General features: G+C 59.7%; 2 protein-coding genes across 4 annotated transcripts in view; one reads left to right on the top strand and one right to left on the bottom strand.

The window, feature by feature from the left end:
• WARS1 (tryptophanyl-tRNA synthetase 1) overlaps nt 1-11,049 on the top strand; it is a 28,780-nt gene extending 17,731 nt beyond the window's left edge. For both annotated transcript variants that reach the window (XM_065905937.1, XM_065905938.1), the window contains exons 5-11: nt 1,372-1,491; nt 2,359-2,541; nt 3,357-3,457; nt 5,512-5,624; nt 5,875-6,048; nt 8,546-8,686; nt 9,778-11,049. In XM_065905937.1, coding sequence (XP_065762009.1) covers nt 1,372-1,491; nt 2,359-2,541; nt 3,357-3,457; nt 5,512-5,624; nt 5,875-6,048; nt 8,546-8,686; nt 9,778-9,939 — 994 coding nt within the window. In that variant the 3' untranslated portion in view covers nt 9,940-11,049. The remainder of the gene's footprint in view (nt 1-1,371; nt 1,492-2,358; nt 2,542-3,356; nt 3,458-5,511; nt 5,625-5,874; nt 6,049-8,545; nt 8,687-9,777) is intronic.
• A 1,965-nt stretch (nt 11,050-13,014) lies between these two features.
• On the bottom strand, nt 13,015-19,823 carry SLC25A47 (solute carrier family 25 member 47). 2 transcript variants are annotated; one of them, XM_065906446.1, is made up of 6 exons: nt 19,711-19,823; nt 17,469-17,512; nt 17,082-17,153; nt 16,266-16,448; nt 14,993-15,314; nt 13,015-14,674 (listed from the first exon to the last, which is right to left on the bottom strand). In XM_065906446.1, the coding sequence occupies exons 1-6, from the start codon at nt 19,736-19,738 to the stop codon at nt 14,394-14,396; spliced, it is 930 nt and encodes a 309-aa protein (XP_065762518.1). In that variant the 5' UTR covers nt 19,739-19,823; the 3' UTR covers nt 13,015-14,393. The 2 variants fall into 2 exon arrangements, with proteins under 2 accessions (XP_065762518.1, XP_065762517.1); XM_065906445.1 differs by having other exon boundaries at nt 19,705-19,800.
• Nucleotides 19,824-20,176: the final 353 nt, after the last annotated feature.

The raw sequence follows: 20,176 nt of genomic DNA, 5'->3' as shown, positions 1-20,176 counted from the left end.
TTCATGGCTGCCGTCACTGTCCTCAGTTATTTTGGAGCCCAAGAAAACAAAATCTGTCACTGTTCCCATTTTTTTTCTCCGTCTATTTGCCATGAAGTGATGGAACCAGATGCCATGATCTTCGTTTTTTGAATGTTGAGTTTTAAGCCAGCTTTTTTACTCTCCTCCTTAGGGACTTGATGACATCCACCATGCACTGTCGGGCAGCAGCACCAGCAGGTGACTAGACTCCCTCGGAGCTGAGGGGTCCCTGCTGGGATCCGCCTTCACAAACCTGAGCTCCGCAAGGGCGCCTAGTCCGTGCCCTGCCCTCGGGACAGCACCTCGAGTGCTCAGAGACTTCCTGCAAAACCATCCACAGCAGCTCAAGTGATAGCCACACTCTTTTTTTTCTTCCGTAAGCCGATAAAAGTTTGATTTGTTAGAACCCGAAAAGGACTCTCTTTCTTCCAAACTCAACCATTTTCGTTCTTTCCTTATTCCAGAAGCACTTTGTCACTATTCCTTGGGGGAAAATCAAAGCTAAGTACAAAAAAAATCCAGAATAGCCCTAATCCTGTCAGCCCACAGATAAGCGCTGCTAACCCCTGGTCAGGACTAGAAGGAGAAGTCACTTTCAGAATACTCTTGTCTGGGTTCTCCTACCCAGGCCTCTGAGAAAGGGAGCCAGTCCTCTTTATTTGGCACACTTTAACGATACAGACTCCCAAACACCACCCTGGACCCGCTGGATCAGAGGCTGGGAAGGTGGGGCGTGGGCCGGTGTGATGTAGAGACGGCCAGTCAGGTGACTGTGATGCCCGCCAGGCGGGAGGCCCCTTGGTGTGACTCTGTGTGGGCCCCAGTCCTGGGGAGGGCGGGTGACTGCACGGTAACTCCCCAGATGGAGACCCCTAGTCCCAGTGTGGCGGAGGGAACCCAAAGCAGATCTCCAGCTGAGAACATCCCCCACCGAGTCCGGACTGTGGGGAGCCCTGCGACTGCCCCCTCCTGAGCCAGCAGAGTTGGGGCTGCGTGGTTCTCAACAAGGACTGGGTGGTGTCGGCCTGGTGTCACTCCCAGGAAAGCATGTGAAGCAGACAGTACGTCAACATCAAAATTTGGAAAGATTCCAAAAGAGGTCCAGGGGCTGCCCAGCCGTATCCAGCCTTTAGACACGTTGCTCCCACCCTGCACGGCTTATGCTTTGACAGCGAGCACAGGAGGAACCGTTCAGAAGCAGTTTCCTGCCATCCTTACAGCAGGAACAGCAAGGGTAACAAGCTCTAGTGACTGGGGTGTCCTGTCTGGCTTTCATTCCCAGTTGCACATTCACACCCTGACTCTTCTCTCAGAATACCTCACCGTTTTCTTGTCCCCTGTGTCCTTTAGAGACATGCATCAGATTCTGGATGCCTATGAAAACAAGAAGCCATTCTATCTGTACACGGGCAGGGGCCCCTCTTCTGAAGCCATGCACGTGGGTCACCTCATCCCATTCATCTTCACCAAGTAAGTGTGGCAGCACGGGACTGTGCTCACCCGTGTCAGTGAGTTTTGAAACATGGAGAGAACAAACCAGCAATATATCTGCCAATTATAGGCAATAAATGTATTATTAGTATTATTATTTTTTTAAAAAGGGAAAGAAATGTTAATCACAGACTCTGTGTAGAGCTGAGGAGGCAGTACCAGCTCACGTCTGCCTGATCAGCCAGGGTCTCGGGGAACTGGTGCCCTCGTGGCTTCTCCCCGCCCTGTCCCTGGGGTCACTGTGGCAGGATCGGGTGGTGGCAGAGCACTGTGTGGAGTCAGCGGACCTGTGTCCTCCCGCCTCTGTGCGGGTGGCCGTGGAGGAGTTGCCTCTCGGGGCCTTAGTTTCCACTTCTGCCAGAGTGCCCCCTCCTCTCGTCCCTGTAAGACTTCAGAGCGGAGTGCAGAGCGGCCAGCTCGGAGCCGACATGCATCGCCCTCCAGGCCAATAAATGGTGGTAGCCTGCAATGTGGGAGACCTGGGTTCGATCCCTGGGTCGGGACGATCCCCTGGAGGAGGGCATGGCAGCCATGCCAGTGTTCTTGCCTGGAGAATCCCATGGACAGGGGAGCTTGGCGGGCTGCCGTCCACGGGGTCACAGAGTCGGACGCGACTGAGCACACACACAGCACAGCCCTTGTTCACAGGGAGGTACACACAGTACACACAGTCAGGCTCCGTGGGTTCCTGTTGACGGGGGCCGAGGTCACAGTGTGGTCAGAGGTTCGATTTCCTGGGCAGGGCAGTTTAGACATGCACTGTTAGCAAGAGCCGCGTTTCAGAGGTGCAACAGTGTTTCTCTGCAGAGAAATAAGGTGTGGGCCCCTCTGCCCCGTGTCTCCCAGGTGGCTGCAGGATGTGTTCAACGTGCCCTTGGTCATCCAAATGACCGACGACGAGAAGTACCTGTGGAAGGACCTGACCCTGGAGCAGGCCTACGGCTACGCCGTGGAGAACGCCAAGGACATCATTGCCTGCGGCTTTGACATCAAGAAGACGTTCATCTTCTCTGACCTTGACTACATGGGGTAAGGGGAGAATGCCCGGCCGCCTTTTAAATGAGTGAACGCAGGCTGTAGACAGGCCATCGCGGCCAGGGCTGCTTCAGAAACATCTGAAGCATCTTGAGGTCTGGAAGGTGTTTTCTTCCTTTATTGAACCTTATGGTCTGGTTTCCTGGTTTATTGACAGCTAAGACTTCCATCCTCAGCTTGTGGAGGGGGTAGCGATGACCAGATGCAGGCCGGAGCAGCTCACAGAGACAAACCCTTCTTCCGGGGCCCATCAGGTCATACCCAGATACTCTGGCCAGCCGCAAGTTGCAAATACCCTGAGAAGGTTAATCTGCTTTTAACCCACCACTGGCTCTCTCTAGCCATGGTTTCCCCACATCCGCAGACTCAACCAGCCAAGCCAGTGCAGCACCGCAGTACTGAAAAGTAGCCCGCATGGGTGGACCCGTGTTGTTCCAGGGTCAGCAGTAATCTCCCACAACAAAGCACACAGTCCGCCCCAACAGATAAGCTGCCCTGGAGCCCCCAAACTTGAAGCCCCGCAGGTTCAGCCAACGATCCTGGCAGAGCTGACACCCCTCGTGTGAGCCCCTGAGTCTGCATCGGCAGTGCTGCTGCCTCCTGTGCTGCTCAGCTTCGAGCTGACTTCCTTCCACGGGCAGGGGTATGTCTGCTCGCCTGCCGCGGGCGTCTCTGCCCACAGGGGGCGTCAGAGCACCTTCTTCCCCCGCCGACCCAGCCTGCATGTGGCCGGCAGGCCTGTGCTGTCTGCTGCTTTGCCCTCGGCCACCACCCTCCAGTTCTGGATTTGACTCTGACCTTCTTCACAGGATGAGCCCAGGCTTCTACAAGAACGTGGTGAAGATCCAGAAGCACGTCACCTTCAACCAAGTGAAAGGCATTTTCGGCTTCACCGACAGCGACTGCATTGGTAAGCCGCCACTGCCCACAGCTCCCACTGGCCCCTCAGAGAGGAGCCGCGCGCAGGAGGAGGGGGTGGGCGTGCCAGGTGCCTCCTCGCAGCTGCACTGTCTCTGGGGTGGTAGCGTTTGCAGTTTGTCTCTTTAAAAAGATGGGTTTTCCCAGAATGTAAGGAGCTGCTGTGATGCATTTGGCCCTTTTTCTGGGCCCCGTGGAGTGTCCCCTCAGGTCACACTCTGTCCCTTTCCTGCCTCATCCATTTTAAGGTTTAGGAGGAAAAGGAGGCTGTGGATGACTTTGATCCTCCACCTGTTCCTGGGAACCCTGTTGGTGTGGAGGCCTTGGTGGGGCCTGGGTTGCAGGAGGGCTGCTCTGTGGCTGGAACTGGCCATCTTTGTCTCCCTGGGCCACACTCCCCACCTCTGGGAGGAGCCACCCTGCGCGCCTGCCTGCCTCGCTCTCCTGCCAGGCTCAGTGCCCAGCAGACAGGTCTCTGTGCACACACTGACCTCCCTTTCCCGTGTTTCTGCACCCCTTTCAGATGCAGTGATCATCTCTTCTTTAGACCCTCAGCCCCATGAGCTAAGAGTCAATCCTGAGACTACTGGCTGGGTCTCCTGACCCCTCCGTTTATTTTAGGCACCAGCCCCTGGCCCAGTAGCTGCCAGCATGGAGCTCCCAGGATGTACCTGTGGGCGCCTGTGCCAGGCGTGCCCCACCGGGAGGGGGCATGTCCGGGGCCCGGCTGGGGGGCCTGTCGGAAGAGAAACGCCCCAGAGGCCCTGCTGGGAGGCTTTTCCCATGAGCAGGACCCTTTGATGCCTTCGTCAGATTCATTCCTGACACTTGAGGCATAAACCCTGTGCTTTTGAAATGGATTGGCGGGGGGTGTTGTTTATACTTTTTTCTGCTTTGAAATGGTGTTTTAATCCTGGGAATCCAGGCAGCGAATGGGGAGACGTCTCTGGAACTGCCCCGAGCCAGTGCGGAGACGGGGCTGCGGCAAGTAGCCACACATACTGTGCTGCCGAGACCTGGGTGTGAGTCCGGGCTCAGCCTCTCAGAGCTGCGCCCTAGCTCTAGGAACCCGGCGGTGATCCGGGCTGGTGTCCACGTGCATTAAATGGAGACTCGGCGACACTTCCTCTATAGAGTCGTGAGGCGTGAATAGGATGCTCAGTGCTGTAAAGGAGACACTGGTCCCAGCAGAGCCGCCTCGTGGACCCCCAGAGACAGGCAGGAGCCCGGGAATGAGTCAGCGGAGCTGCCACGTGGACCCCCAGAGACAGGCAGAAGCCTGGGAATGAGCCAGCGGAGCCGCCACGTGGACCCCCAGAGACAGGCAGGAGCCCGGGAATGAGCCAGCGGAGCCGCCACGTGGACCCCCAGAGACAGGCAGGAACCCGGGAATGAGCCAGCGGAGCTGCCACATGGACCCCCAGAGACAGGCAGGAGCCCAGAAATGAGCGGTGTCTTTTTGCAGAGGGGAGAAAACAGCTGCCGGGAGCTAGCATCACCAAGAGAGGACTCCAGGCTGGACCCACTCCAGGCCATCCCAGAAACGTCCCGGCCTGGCCTGCCTCCACTTGTCAAGGGTCACACCAAGGTCCATGCCCTTTGACCCCAGAATTCTGCTTCTGCAGGTCTGAGCAAATATAATAGCAGTGTTAACAGCAGCAGCATCCAAAATATTGAGAACAGTTTTATGTCCCAAAGTATCATAATTTATAATAACTAAAATTGAGGAAAAACCTGGACACCCAGTGGGTAGAGAATGGCTGAGGTACAAGATAGATCGTGGGTAAGCATTACAAAGTGGAACCTGTGAAGAACAGACCGGAGGAGGATCTCACTGAAATGGAGGGAAAATGGATGAAAAAGACACAAACTAGGACTGCAGATTTTTCTTCCTTCCTTCCAGCAATCCTTCTCTGTAGGTTTCAGGGTTTTTTTTAACGAGTGTTACTTTTCCAGTGGGGAGAAAAGTCCGTTTTTGTTCATCCCTCCTACAGTTCCAGACAGGAACCAGTCTCGGGTATAAAAGTGCTTTGTCCTCCCTCCCAGGGAAGATCAGTTTTCCTGCCATCCAGGCCGCTCCCTCCTTCAGCAACTCATTCCCTCAGATCTTCCGAGACCGGACGGACGTCCAGTGCCTCATCCCGTGTGCCATCGACCAGGTCAGGAGGCAGAGCCAGGGTTCCGTCAGCCTGGGGGTTAGCAGGGGTCTTCGCCTGCTTCAGGGGTGGGAAAAAGGGTCTGACGGTGGTGCACGGCAGAGTTCCTCAGGAGAGCCGGGGTGTTAACAGGGGTCTTCACCCCCTTTAGGGGTTGGGAAGGAGGGTCTGACGGTGGGGGGGGGCAGAGTCACTCAGGAGGTGCCCACCGGCTGAGGGCCTCCCTCATCTCCCCGCCCCTCCCTCGGCACAGGACCCGTACTTCAGGATGACCAGGGACGTGGCCCCCAGGATCGGCTACCCCAAGCCAGCCCTCTTGCACTCGACCTTCTTCCCTGCCCTGCAGGGGGCCCAGACCAAGATGAGTGCCAGCGACCCCAACTCCTCCATCTTCCTCACGGACACGGCCAAGCAGATCAAGACCAAGGTGAGCACGGCCCAGGCCTCGGGGAGACTCGTGCACTACCGCTCCGTCCTTTGGCCACCACGGGCACCCTGAATTCCAGGGTCCGGGCAGCCTGCCCCGTTCCCAGATACGAAGTGAATGTTTGTGTCTTTACATGTAGGTAAAACTTTGGAATTTTTTTTTCATCTCTGATTTCCTCACCAACACTGTTCAGAAAACAAAATCATGGCAATTTTCTTTAGTTACAGCTGAACAATAGAGAAAATTTAGTGTACTTCTAAGCACCAGTTGTATTCTAGGAGCTGGACCACGCGCTCTCTCTGTGTTTCGGTTTTTATTCTCACTGGTGTGTCCCTTTAAGATGAGAGCAATGAGACCCAGCGAGGATGACCAGCTCGACCCAGTTTCCCCCAGAAACCGAAGGTGCCCTCCCAGCCCACGCGCCGTGTTATGCACCAGGGTGTAGGGGCTGGTTCTCTCCAGAACATTCCTGCTGAGACTCAGTATTGACAGGCATCCTTCCACAGGCCAGTCGGGTCCTGGCCAGGAGTGCTGCTCCCAACCCACGTACAGCTGGAGCTCAGTAAATATTTTTCAAATCACCAGAGAAGTAAGAAATGGGAATTTGTTTGAGCTTCCTTACTTTTCAGGCCCGCACTTCCGGTGCTCGGCTCTGAGCTGCCAGTGTGTGTACAGGCACCTCACTGTTGCACAAAGCTGTGGACATTTTAGTTGGAACTGTGTGTGTGTTCGCAGTCTGGAAGATTACAACAGGAGTGACCGAAACTATATCTGGGGTGTGTAATGCAACCATGAGTCATTCCAGGCCCCTGCCCCTCCTGGAAAGTCCCACTTTCTGGTTGACAATGAGGAACCCTTAGTATCAGAATAGGCCTCCAGGAAGTGGCAGCCACCAGCTTTCCCAGCCTCAATTGGAGGCTGGTGTAAACAGGGCTTTTTCTTTTTCTTTCACTTCTGGCTAAAAATTCCAGAGCCTGGAATCCAGAAGAAGGGGAAGGACACTCCTGTTCCCTCTTGCAGAGAAGTCATTTCGTTTCATTCTCTGAGAAGTTCTTATAAAAGAAGTCCTTTATGGCTCTGGTACACTTTTCACTCGGGGACCAGCAGAGACCCAAGGGTCAGGAACCACCCTGGCTGCCAGGGTCACAAGCACCCTGGGAGACAGGACAGGATCAGGCCAGGCCCTTGTTCCCAACCCCTAAGCCCCCCTTCAACTCCAGAAGCAGAATCTTCAGCCCAAAGAGGGGGCATCTGCTCCAGCCCCCTCCCAGGAAGTAAGAGTAGAGTGCTAGGAACACTGCGGCCTGACTGCGTGGTCACCTGCCACACGCTCACCTGTGTGAGCTCACGGAGTCCTCACATCCTCCTGGACGCCGCATCCATTGCCTGGGCGACGAGATAGGCCCACAGCATCTGGCAACTTCTCTGCGTTCACACAGCCGGGTCGCAGAGGGCCAGCTGTAACCCAGGTGGGCCTGCGGCCTGGAGTCAGGGCCCCGCCGCCCACCTGCTCTTGGTAAGGGAACCGTGGTCGTCAGTATCACTGTCCAGCGGGAGCCGCTCTACAGAACGGCAGCCTAGCGGCGAGGCTTACGTGAGCTCACATACACAAGCGGCTACCACCTGCAGAGTGCAGCCCAGACTTGGGATTTCAGTTCCGACCTGGATCGCTAAACAGCTGCCTAGTAGCAGGGGCCTCGTCAGAACACCCAGCGTTTCTCAGAGCCGCTCAGCACCGCCGCCAGAAAGGCCTTGCCCACCAGCCTCTGCCCCCACATTCTCCTAGGCGATCTGGTAAGGAATCTGCGTGGAGTCCTTCTGGGAGGCTTACCAGACGTCTCCTTGAGACCACTGGCTCTCTGCACTCCTCCCTGCGAGAAAATGTGTTTGTACATGGAAGGTTTCTCAGACACTCACTAAAAGGACATTGAAGGGACTTTGTCTCTACTTTTGGGCTTTTCTTCTCTCTGCTCTTGACCCTGACTTCTCTAAGGTTATCTTCAATCCTACAAGCCACTGTTAGTTTCCGAACCTGTCTGCCTTCAGCTTCTGGACGTGCCTGTTTGGGGTGGGCGCTGCCCGCAGGCCTGCTCGGGCTCTGCCTCCCCGGGGCCTGTCACTATGCCTCCTGTCCTGTCCCCTGGCAGGGGTGGGGGCAGCAGCCTCGCCGGGTCAGGCGCTCTGCCCCCTGCGCTGTGCCGTCACGGGCCCTGCCCTGTGCCGTCACGGGCCCTGCCCTTTTCACTCAGGATGGCTGTGTCTGTCCTCTGGGTGAGCCTGCGGACAGGTGAGGACATTTGCCCAAGCTTCTGCACAGGCGGTGGCTTGGTTTTCCCGATTCTGTTCTGTTTCTGGGAGTCGGGGGAGGGGTCAGAGCTCACCCGCCGTCTGGAGCCCCCTGCTCTGCAGTGAGCTCCGCGGGAAGGGGCGGTGTGCAGGCTCCCCTCACCACACAGGCGGCCGCCTGCCAAGCATCCGTGTGCCCCTCCTGGTGCAGGTCAACAAGCACGCCTTCTCCGGAGGCAGAGACACCGTTGAGGAGCACCGGCAATTTGGGGGCAACTGTGATGTGGACGTGTCCTTCATGTACCTGACCTTCTTCCTGGAAGATGACGACAAGCTGGAGCAGATCAGGAAGGTAAGGCGGGGCTGTGCCCATGCCGGCCCTGGAAGGCTTGGTGGCCAACGTTCCCGGGACCTGGGGCCTGGGTCCATGTGGCCGGCGCTCAGCTGAGATGAGATCACAGCTGAGTAGGTTGGTCGTGTTCATGACCACATGCCTGGAAACCTCATGAACGGATGGTTCCCAAAAGAGAAAATACAAACTAGTAATAGCCACACTGTAAGGTTTAATCCTACTAGTCATCAGAGAAGTAGAAGTTAAAACGAGACCCCATTGGTGCTGACACAGCCCACATACCCAATCCGCGGGTTTGTGTTGTATTTACGGTGATTATAATTCCGGGGCTCAGTGAGCCCTAGAGCCCGAGGAGCATTCATAGCCTCTGCCTCAGGATTTCCAGTCCTTGGCATCTTTTCCAAGAAACTAACCCTGAATAAGAAAGAGCTTTGTATGCAAATGTGTTGAAATGGTGATAGCAAAAAGTTCAGAACAGACTGTACAGCAGAGGAAGCCTTAACTAAGAATTGTCAGGAGGGATTCTTAGGCAGGTGTGAGGCTTTGATCACGTAGGAGGATCGGCCAGTGCTAGTGGCAGATGGACCCCAAATTGGCCGTGCAGCGAGATCCATGAAGTCTAAATACACTGCAGAGAAAAAAATCTGACAGAAAACATGCCAGGATGTTAGCAGTGGGCTCAACCTCTGGGCCCTGAATTTGCAGGGGATTTTTTTCCTTTCCTTGCCGCTTTTTGTCAGCTTTGGGTACTTTGTTGAGTTTGTTCAACAAATGCATGTTACTGTCACAATCAGAACCTGAAAACAGATTCAGCAAAGATTTTAGAGACGCCAGTAAGGTTGAAGGGCGCAGTCATAGGTTCGGGTCTTGGAGTCCCCTGACCTGGCGGGCAGGTGGGGTGGCCAGCCCTGTTGTCCCATCGTGTGTCAGCTGAGTCACAGCTGCCCACAGAGCCCAGAGGCGTTTTCAGAAAAGGGTGGCTTCAGGCCCTGTGCTCTGTGTGGCCAGCATACCCGGCTCCGCGTGGGTGGTGTCGAGGGAGGGAGGCGCCCGGCGTGCGCACCGTCTCACGTGGCCTGTCCCCCGCCCAGGACTACACGAGCGGGGCCATGCTCACCGGCGAGCTCAAGCAGGAGCTCATCGAAGTCCTGCAGCCCTTGATCGCCGAGCACCAGGCCCGGCGCAAGGAGGTCACCGACGGGATCGTGAAAGAGTTCATGACCCCCCGGAAGCTGTTCTACGACTTTCAGTAACGCCCCCTCTCTGTGCTCACTCCTCTGCGCTCACTCGGAGATGTGATTCACCCACAATCCCAGCTCAGTCGAATCAGCACTCCCCCTGAGCTCTATCAAATGGTAATTACGGGCCTGGGTCTGTAAATTCTGTTTGTCTCAACGCTGTTTCTTCCCCTGAATGTCATTCCATCCCCTGTGGGTAATTGGGTGCCGGGTAATATTGTGTGGTCACAGAGACAAGTCCAGCTGGAGTTCCTCCCACAAAGCAGCCCCCCGGGCTGGGTGTCCACCGACCAGCCTGTTCTGGTCCACAGGACAGCTCCCTGTTTGAAAGCATCCTGCGTCCAAACACATGCTTCCACTTGTTCTATAAAAGAATATATAGTCTATGTATACATACCTGGAATCAACGTGGTGTTGCCATCAAACTTTTTTTTTAAGTGCTTTGAAACGTTAACATACAGAAGCTTAATGGGCACAAGAGGCATTTCAGATCATGCCCCCTTCCCACCTTAGTATTGAAAAAGAAGTGCTGGCCAAAGGCTTTGCTAAACTTAATTCTGAGATCTCACAGCTTAAAAGCTACCTTTAACGTTTCTGAGTATTGGCCAGAGTGGGCCAATTTTTACTAAATTGAGTCTTTGTGGGTGAAACGTCCCAGTTTACTTACTAAACTCCAGGCCACGCATGTACTGTGCTCGAGAAGTGACACTCCTTTCCCTGAGCAAACTAACACTCTGTCCACCGAGTAATCCTAGACACTCCATCCTGAGAACCAATGACTGCTCCATTCTGACCGAGCCGGATGCTGAAGCCAGTCTGTTGCTTTGCAGATCCTTTTGTTTTGACACCTGACTGGCGTGGAGGTCTGTCTGCACAGAGCACGCCCTGCCTGTGTCCCCAGACGGGCGGACGTAGCTAGATAGCGCCCAGCAGCCCTCAAGGCCCCGGCCATGTGTCCGTGGGAGGGCTGCTTGATCAAGCACCCTCTGTAGTTTTGGAAAAGTGAAGACCTATCTTAGGGAAAGCTTTTGGTCCAAGTATCTGTCCTTTCTGGAGGCACAGGGTCCATTCCTGGGCGCCCTACTCTGGGCTCTCATGACAATAAACTTCCTCTGGTCCCACCCATGTCGCTGTGCTGTCTGGGGTTTGAAGAGCGAGCAGAGGCCTCCCTCTGGCCCAGGGCCGTGCTGTGCCTGCTCCTCTGTGGATGCCCTTGAGCCCGCAGGGGTCCCCCTGGGACACGTGCGGGATGGGATCACAGCCCTGGCATGCGCCTTCCTAGCCCTCAGCCCTGTGTGGCGCTGGCTCCCACACTCACTGGATGATCCTGACAGCCGGTGGAGAACGCAAACAGGTGTCCACGTTTTTTGTGGTTGAGGGAGGCGGCCATGGGCGAGGTCAGAAAGGTGCTGTATAGACAGTGGCCCCAGGCCATTCACGGGGGTCCCAGTGCAAGGGCCGGGCCGGATGGGGACGCGCCCCGGGCTTGCGCTGCCCACCCACCTCGTACTGCAGGCGGGAAGCCTGAGGCCCGGGAGCGAGCCTGGCAGCTGTGCGAGGCCGCCCCGGGGGGTCGTGTCAAACAGACCTGCCCTGTCTCGTGCTGAGCCCACTCACGGGCCGTCCTGCGGGAGGACCCTGAGGTTACCACCCGGGCGGCGCGTTCCGTCTCTTCGCCCAGCCTCTGCTCCCTCCGGGGTGGAGGTGCCCCCAGCAGAGGGTGGGGTGGTGCGGCTGGGCAGCTGAGGTGACCTCTCTGCTCCCCTGCGCCCGCGTCTCAGGAAGGACCGCAGCCAAGTCCCTGGGCTGGCGGGGCCCCGGGGAGGGGTGGGCGTTGTCCTGGGGTCTCAGAGGGCAGGGCTGCGGCCCCACAGCAGCCAGTGACTGTGGGTGGGGCAGGGGCCTCCCCCCACCCCCTGGTGGAACAGAAGCAACGACAGACACCTCATGTTTGGGTCAGCTGGGTCAGAGGTCAGTGCGCAAAGTCACTGCTGGTAAGAGCCACAGACGCTCCCACCCCCCCACGTTTTGCTAGAAAACACTGGATTCTTACAGATCCCGAGAAGCCCTGCATCGGGATGGGCAGGTGTGCAGCCCGGCGCTGTCTGAGGGCTGAGGTAGGATTCCGTCCCCAGCCGCCATGACTGGTAGTGTCCACCCCTCAGGCCTCGCAGCACCTCAGGGGTGCCCGGTCTGGTGGGTCCAGTGGAGCTGGGCCTGGGGGACAGCGAGGAGCCCACTCAGGTGGAGAGCTGGGCCAGGCCCAAGCCGGCTCAACCCCTCGTCTCCTGCGTCAGCAAGTGGGATCTTTACCACTTCGCCACCTGGGAACAGACTGTCTAGGATTACTCTGGGCCGGCCCTTCTCCCCACCCTTCATTTCCGTGCTCCAAAGGGCCTTGCCTCTCCACGGCTGTGGCCCGAGCCCGAGCGAGCGACGCAGGGCCAGAGCTCAGAGACCAACGGTCCCCCCACCCTCAACTCCATTTCCAAGGCCACAGCACCTGGGCAGGCTAGCAGCTCTCTTGTCAGAAAGAGGACGCGGGTGCAGGTTCGACAGCTGTTGAAACCTTTTATCAGCCGATCCCCTCCTGCCAGTACCTGGCCAGGATACCCCAGCGTCTTTACCAGCTTGCCGGCGAACCCCCAGGAGTGCTCCGCGGGGCTTCCCTCACTCAGGCGCGCGTGCACGCCACACACACGCCACATAGACACATACATACATACACCACACATGCCACATACATACATACATACACCACACACATACACACATGCATACATACACCACATACATACACCACACACACATACAGAACACATACATACATACACCACACACACCACATACATACATACATATAACACACACACACACACACACACACACACACACACACACACACACACACACACACACACACACACACACACACACACACACACACACACACACACACACACACACACACACACACACACCCCCCCCCCCGAGCACCGGCTCTATGCCAGGCTCTGACCAAACCGAACATGTGCTGCCCACGGGCAGCGTGTAGCCTTGGGGGGGGGGGGGGGAGGCAGGAGATGCATGAGTGACCGGACGGTGAGTGGGGGACCCAGGGGACCACAGCAGGAGAGACCTTCCCACAGCAAGGGCAGCTAGGGAGAGCTTCCTGGAGGAAGTGCCATCTCGGACCCGCGGTCAGCCAGGTAGAGGCAGGGAGGGGGCGCTTCCATAGAGAGCACAGCGGGTAAGCAAATGCCTGGGTCTTGGGACACGAGAGGCCAGAGTAGGGTCCACCCACGTTTTCTGGGAACAGCAAAGAGTTTCCCTTCAGCCAGAACCCTGGAGTCCTTCAGTCCAAAGTCACGGTCGAGGCTGGTGTCCAAGTGAGTGAATGTCCAGGCAGGGGTCGCCTGGCTTTACCAGAGGGCTGCCACAGTGGGCACCCGGCCATTCATGCTGGCCCGTCCCTGGGACCCACGTGATGCCCGAGGGAGGGCTGGGCTCTCAGAAGCGCGGGTGTGAGGTCCCCCATCCTCCCTGCCGTGTGGCCTTAGCAGGCCTGGCTCCCCCTGTGAGCCAGCGTGATGACCTGCGTGAGGACCCTGCGGTGCTGAGGATACACTGGCCCCCTCCTGCAGGCCCTGGTCTTGACTCAGAAAGTGGGTGGGCTTGGGACGGGGAGGTGGGTAAGGAGAACCGGCTTTGTGCTGCGGCGGGCTCCTCGCACGAGCTGGGGGAGTCGGGGGGAGCTGCGCTGGGCCTCCGTGCACTGTCCGCCCGGTGGGCACCCCGGCCACTCAGGCGGCGAGGGCCTTGGCCTCTGAGGACCAGCTGACGAGGCGGAAAACCAGTCACCAGCCCCACAGAACACAGAGCAACACGCCTGAGCAGCCTGAGAAAAACGTGTTATTAGCAACAGCTCCCCGCTGAGTCCTGGCTCTGCAGGTGGAACAAGGGGGACCATGCCTCACACGAAGCTCCCGGGGCTGCCTGGTGCGGGGACCGAGCCGGCCGGCGCCTGATGGCTGTGCCCAGATCCCAGGCCTGAAGGGCGGCCCACACAGCAGGGAGAGCTGACTGAGGGGGGGGTGCAGGAGGGGGTGTCAGCTGGACACAGGGGTGCCCTGAGGACCCGGGGCGGCGGGGAAGGCTGAAAGGGAAGCCAGGGACGGACCCACCAACCAAATGCACAGACGGCCCTGGGCCAACACATCCTCATCCCCAGGGGCCCGCTGCTCCTTCCTGGCTCTCACCCTCAGGTCAACCGAGCCAGCGGCAGGCAGGGCCCCCCACCTCCCCTCATGGTCTGTCGCCCGGCAGGCAGGCCCTGGCCGGGCCGGGGGGTAGTAGCCCCCTGGGTCCAGACCCTCGCACTCCCCTCCGCCTCCTCCAGCTCCTTGCAGCCCCCCTGGGAGCTCTTGGCAGGTTGGCGCCCCCGGCCCGGGGTGGGTGGGGGGCACCAGCTATGTGAGCAGGCCCTGCGTGAGCCTCAGCACGGCCTCGTAGGCCACGAACACCACCATGTTGACGGGGAAGGCACGGCAGCAGTTGAGCAGCAGCCCCTTGAAGAGCACGCGCGGCCCCTCCTCCCGCACGCTGGTCAGCACGCAGTGCAGGAGGCCCCGGTAGCGCCGGCGGCCCCGGCCGTCCGCCTGCAAGCGCGCCTTGATCACGTCCATGGGCGTGGCCACGGCCCAGGCCAGCGCCCCGGCACAGCCGCCGGCCACCAGCACGCCCGAGACATCTGCGGGGAGAGCGCACGGGCGCCTGGTCAGAAGCCGCACGGGGGAGACTGGGCGGGGTGGGGGGGTCGGGCACCCAGGGCATGGCCTCCTGGCCGTGAGGGTGCCCTGGGCTCTCGCCACCCACGTGACCTGTCCACCGCCACCCGGAGCAGGCCTGTCCTGACTCGTGCTGGGGGCCACGAGCATCCCCACCTGGGGGCCCTGGGGGCCAACGCGGCCCCTCCCCGTCGCCTCTCCAGGCCCCAATGCCAGCTGGGCTGATCACCCCCCTGCATACCCTAACCCGCACCGTCCCGGGCCCCAGGCCCCCCGCTCACCTGGCCGGCTGTGGCCGGCGGGAGTCAGCCACTCACAGAGGATGGCGTACGAGAGGAAGTAGGTGGCGAAGGAGTGCCCGTCCCGGAAGAGCAGGGCCGAGCTGCCCTTGTAGAGGCCACGCAGCCCCTCCTCCCGGGCCACCGTGGCCAGGCAGTGCAGCGGCCCGCGGTACTTGGGCCCGGCCGGCAGACCCGCGGGGGGCACGGGGCACGTGGGGGGCGTAGCCAAGGGCCCCGAGGCCGAGGGACGCCGCCGCTGCTGCGCCTGCGTCTGCGTCTGCAGGCGGACCTTGGCCACCTCGGTGGGCGAGGTCAGGAACACCTGGGGGAGAGGGGCACGGTGAGGAGACAGTGCCGCCCGCAAGACCCGGGGCTCCCTCAGCCTCTGCACGTGAGCCCCGGGAAGCTCCGGGCTGGCCCACGGTGCCCTCCAAGGGGAGCGTGAGCCCCGGGAAGCTCCGGGCTGGCCCACGGTGCCCTCCAAGGGGAGCGTGAGCCCCGGGAAGCTCCGGGCTGGCCCACGGTGCCCTCCAAGGGGAGCGTGAGCCCCGGGAAGCTCCGGGCTGGCCCACAGTGCCCTCAAAGGGCACGTGAGCCACAGGAAGCTCCAGGCTGGCCCACGGGCCATGGTGGGGCGGGTTCAAAGCCAGCTCTGCCCACCCAGCTGGAGCCAGCCCTTCCTTCAGCTGCGCATCCCCTGCTGGCAGAGCGCCCGCCACACAGTAGGTGTCGGTTCACTGTGACTCCAGCTCATGAACGTACTCGGTCACATCATTCATCTGGTCATGACCGCTGCTGCTAAAGCGCTCAGTCGTGTCCTGCTCTTGTGACCCCATGGACTGTAGCCTGCCCGGCTCCTCTGTCCATGGGATTTTCCAGGCAAGAATACTGGAGTGGGTTGCCATTTCCTCCTCCAGGGGATCTTCTTGACCCAGGGATCGACATATTAATGTGTTATTTAACTAATGTTGAGAATAATGCAACACTTAATGTGAGGACTGACAATACTAACGTATGTTAATACATAGGATTGTTTTACTCATACTATTGGCTGCCATCTCATGGGTGCTCCTACCAGTTAGCCTCCTGGGCTGGGGGCTTGACATGTGTGACCTCAGCACACCCCTTACAGATGAAGAGAGAAGCTCAGAGAGGCCCCCTAGCCTGCCCCCCGGTTACCGAGTCAGCTGTGTCCTCAGCCACAGTCCCCCAGCCTCCATCCACCTCTCCCCCCGCTGGGGTCCCCGGACCCCCTCACCCCGCCCCTACTCACGCGGACGAGGCCGGAGGCAAACCCCGAGAGCGTGATGTCGGTCTTGGCGGGCTTGGCGTCGGCACTGCCGTAGCGGACCCGGCAGATGTGCGCGAGGCAGTGGCGGTAGGTGCCGAAGGACACGGACGAGACCAGGGACACGGTGCACACGGGCAGCGAGAGGCCCCTGTAGAAGCCCCGCAGCTGCGGCAGGTGCAGCGGCCCCGAGGCCCGAGTCAGGCCGGAGGCACGGCTGCCCTTGGGGCCCCTGGAGCCAGGAGCCGGCTCTCACCTCTCACCCCGCGCCACGGGACCTCGGCAAGGCAGCCTCAGCTTCCTCAGCTGTACAATGGGGATTCTAACAACCCAGAAGCCAGGCCCGCCCGGGGCTGCTGTGACGATAGAGGTGCTGAACTGGCAGCGTGGCCTCTGCTGTTTCTCTTTCGCGCCCCTCTGGCCGGCATCCATTCCCAAGTTCACTTTGGCAAGTGTCCCTGAGACCCCTCCTCCGGATGGGGCTCTGAGCTGGACCCCTGATGACTCCACCCAGCATTCTTTGGAGGGGTGCCCCGCCTGGTGGGTCCTCCCCTGACCTTTGAAGACCCCTGAAGCCCCTTCCAGATCCTCTCCTGGAGGCGGGACCTCACTCTGAGCGCCTCCTATGTGCCAGAACCCCAGCTCTCGTCCTCAGAGGAATCCGGGGGGGCTGGTACAGCTGTTCCCGTTTGGAAGGTGTGAGAACTGAGGCTCGGAGAGGAGCTCAGGATTGCCAGGCAGGCTGCTGAGTGGCAGCCCCGGAGTCCACCCCCCTGTCCATGACCCTGGCCCCAGGCCTACCTGCTCCCGGTGATACGTGTCCCGGACGCAGTCCCAGATGCCTGTGTACTTGGCCTCCGTCTGGATCCTGACCTGTGGGAGGAGTGGGCTTCAGGAAGGGGTGGCTCCAGGCCCGGGGCAAGGTCGGCAGACCCCGGGGAAGGGCAAGAGCCGATCCCTGATGGTTGCAGCCGTGCTGTAGGCAGGGCAGTGACAGTGACCCCCTTCAAGGGGAGCGACCTGGGTCTCAGCAGGGAGAAGGGAGCGCTGAGTACCCGAGGGGAGGTGGGGGGATGGGGAGAGACAAGGTCTGCCCAGCAGGCTAGAAAGTTCTTCCGGCCATAGATGGGGACGTAAGCCCAGGCAGGGGTCTTGGGGTGGGTGGCAGAGGCCTGGCAATGACCGTACCTTCACCGTGTCCAGGGGGTAGCCCACAGCAACACCGCAGACACCTGTCAGAAAACCAGGGGAGCTGGTGAGGAGAGCAGGAACCCGAGCCGTCTCAGCAGAGAAGGGGGGCCCTGACCACGCGCTTCTTGTCCACACCACGTCTCAACAGAGGGGGAGCGCGACCGCCACTTTACAGATGAGGAAACTGAGGCTTAGAGAGGTAACGTGACGTCAGCCAGGCTGCCAGTGGTCTCTACTTCCGAGTCTTGGCCCCCTGGACCCTCCTTCTGAGAGGCAAGGGTGCTCCACGGCCTCCCCTCCGGCATCACGTTTCAGAAGAACTGGTCCGTTTGCTGGGCCCTGTCTGCTAGCCAGGCCGAGCTCATGCTCAAGCCTCAGCCTGTGAAGGGTCTGTCTGCAGGCCAGGAGGCTGCTGCGCCTCGCAGCTGCGGGGGGTGACGAAGGGGGCCCAGCCGGGGCGGAGAAAGCCCGGGGCAGCAGGCCTCCGAAGGGGACTGCTGGAAGCACAAGTTTCCGTGAAACAGAGTAGAACTCGGGGCTTCCCGGACCAGGGCCCTCTGCCTCCTGCCGAGAGGACAGGTGCCGCCTTCTTTCCCTTTCTCCTTTCCCAACACCGGGGTCTCAAGCTCCGAGCCCCCGGCTCTGCCACACGGAAGACAGAGAGCGGGCAGGTCTGGGGTTTCATCCCGAGAGTGGGGGGCTCGGTGAAGGCCACCTGAAAACAGCAAGGTGTGCGGGGGCCATGCCTGTTTATTATGTAGCCCAGGACTCAGTAAATACGCATGAACGAAATAATAAAGTGAATGAATGCACAAGTGAAAGAACAAAAAGAGTGAAGCCAAAAAATGACTCACTGACTTGAGAATTACCTTCCTCAGCCCTTACATACGGGCTTTCCAGGTGGCTCAGAATTTGGCCTGCAATGCAGGAGACGTGGCAGGAACCACGGTTCAATCCTTGGGTTGGAAAGGTCCCGTGGGGAAGAGAAAATGGCAACCCACTCCAGTATTCTTGCCTGGGAACTCCCATGGACAGAGGGAGCCTGGCGGGCTACAGTCCATGGGGTTGCAGAGTCGGACATGACTGAACGACTAAGCACGCACGCAGGCACAACCCTTACATATGCCACACCAAACTCCTACTCATGCATCAAAACCCTGCCCCACCATCGCCTCCTCTCTGCAGGCTTCCCTGACTGCCATAGGCTGGGCTGCCCCCGTGCCAGAAAACACGTTGGTCACATGGCCGTCAAACAGGGCTTTGCTGCTCTCCAGAACGAGGGTTCCTCAAGGAAAAGGCCCAGGTCTGCCTCCCCGTGTCCCAGTGCCAGGCACAGAGAGCAGGAACCCTTTCCACCCAAGCCTTCCCGGGGCCCTAGCAGGAAGACGCAGGACTCGGGAGCCCTTCCTGCTGTGAGATCCTAGGCAGGTCAAGCCCCGGCTCCTTAGGGGGCTGACGTCCAGGGGAGCCTCAGGCCCGGCCCCCAGCGGGGACCTCAGACAGCCCACTGGTAAGGCCAGCGCCCGGGTCATTCCCATCTCAACACTGCTCACCCCTTCTGAACAGAACACCCCACGCTATTCCTAGAAGTATTGATGAGCAGCCCCTGCCGTTTCACAAGAGGACAGAGGTCGAGGGCACCTCGCCCAAAATAGCCGGTGCAAGCCGAGCTGGGAGGAGCAGAGGCCCTTCCTGGATCCGGCTTTCACAACAGCCTTCTCTCCGGAGGTGAGAATGGGCTGGAGGCCCAGCCAGGTGGGGGCGGGCCCACGGGTGCACACAGCCAGGGAGCCAGTGGGGGTGCCAGGCTCATCCAGGACCCTCCCCCACCATGCTGCTGCCCTTACAGTCAGCCGGGTATGTCCCCACCATCCACCCTCTCCTGGAGCCTCTCGTCCCATCCTTCTCCATGCGTATGATTCCCAGCCTCCCCCTGGCCAGGTGGAGAGACCACCCACCCTCTGCACCCCCACCGCTGCCTGCCCCTCAGCCTCCAGGCCAAGCCCCTGGAGCAGAGTCACCCCCACCCAGCTCCTCCTGGGCTCTGGGCCACCTGCCCCGTCGTCTCCAGGGAAACCTCCTCTCTCCTCCCAGCACCCGTGGCACCCCCGCCAGGCACCGGCCACTTCCTAGAGGCCTCACAGCTTCCCCGGAGAGGGCACCCCCTTCCAGCCCCCACCCCACCCTGGTTCCCCCGGGAGCAACAGCCCCCTCTGAGGCCCACGGTGCCCACTCTGACCTCCGATGGCTCCAGCAACAAAATCCATGGACAGTGCGGGTGGCGGGGAAGGTGCAGGGGTCAGGCTGCCTGAGAGGTCTGTCTGGTGCCACCACCGGGGTGGCGTCTGAAGCTCCCCGCGGGCTCCGCGCAGACCTTAAATACCCGCGGTGGGGGCAGGGACAGGAAGCGGAGCCTGCTGACCAGTGGCCCCAGAGGCAGAGGCTGTGCCAGGCCGCAGGCGGGTCAATGCCCACCTGGACTCCCTCCCACCTACTCCAGAGGACCCTTGTCCCAGTGCCCTCGGGATCCAGGTGTCGGGAAGTGTGTGAGAGGCCACGGGTGACGTCAGATTCAGAAAGCAGGATCACCGTGCCCACCACCTACAGGCCGGGTTTTCAGACCAGCCCCTGGGGAGGCTGTGACGCCCCCCACATCTCTCCAAACCCAAGCTCAGCCCTTATCCATCCCTGGGCCTCCCTGACTC

The sequence above is a fragment of the Muntiacus reevesi genome, chromosome 15 (assembly GCF_963930625.1).
Source record: "Muntiacus reevesi chromosome 15, mMunRee1.1, whole genome shotgun sequence".
NCBI classification, from domain to species: Eukaryota; Metazoa; Chordata; class Mammalia; order Artiodactyla; family Cervidae; genus Muntiacus; species Muntiacus reevesi.
The sequence above is the reverse complement of the archived record's forward strand: the minus strand, read 5'-3'. Positions and strand labels throughout refer to the sequence as shown.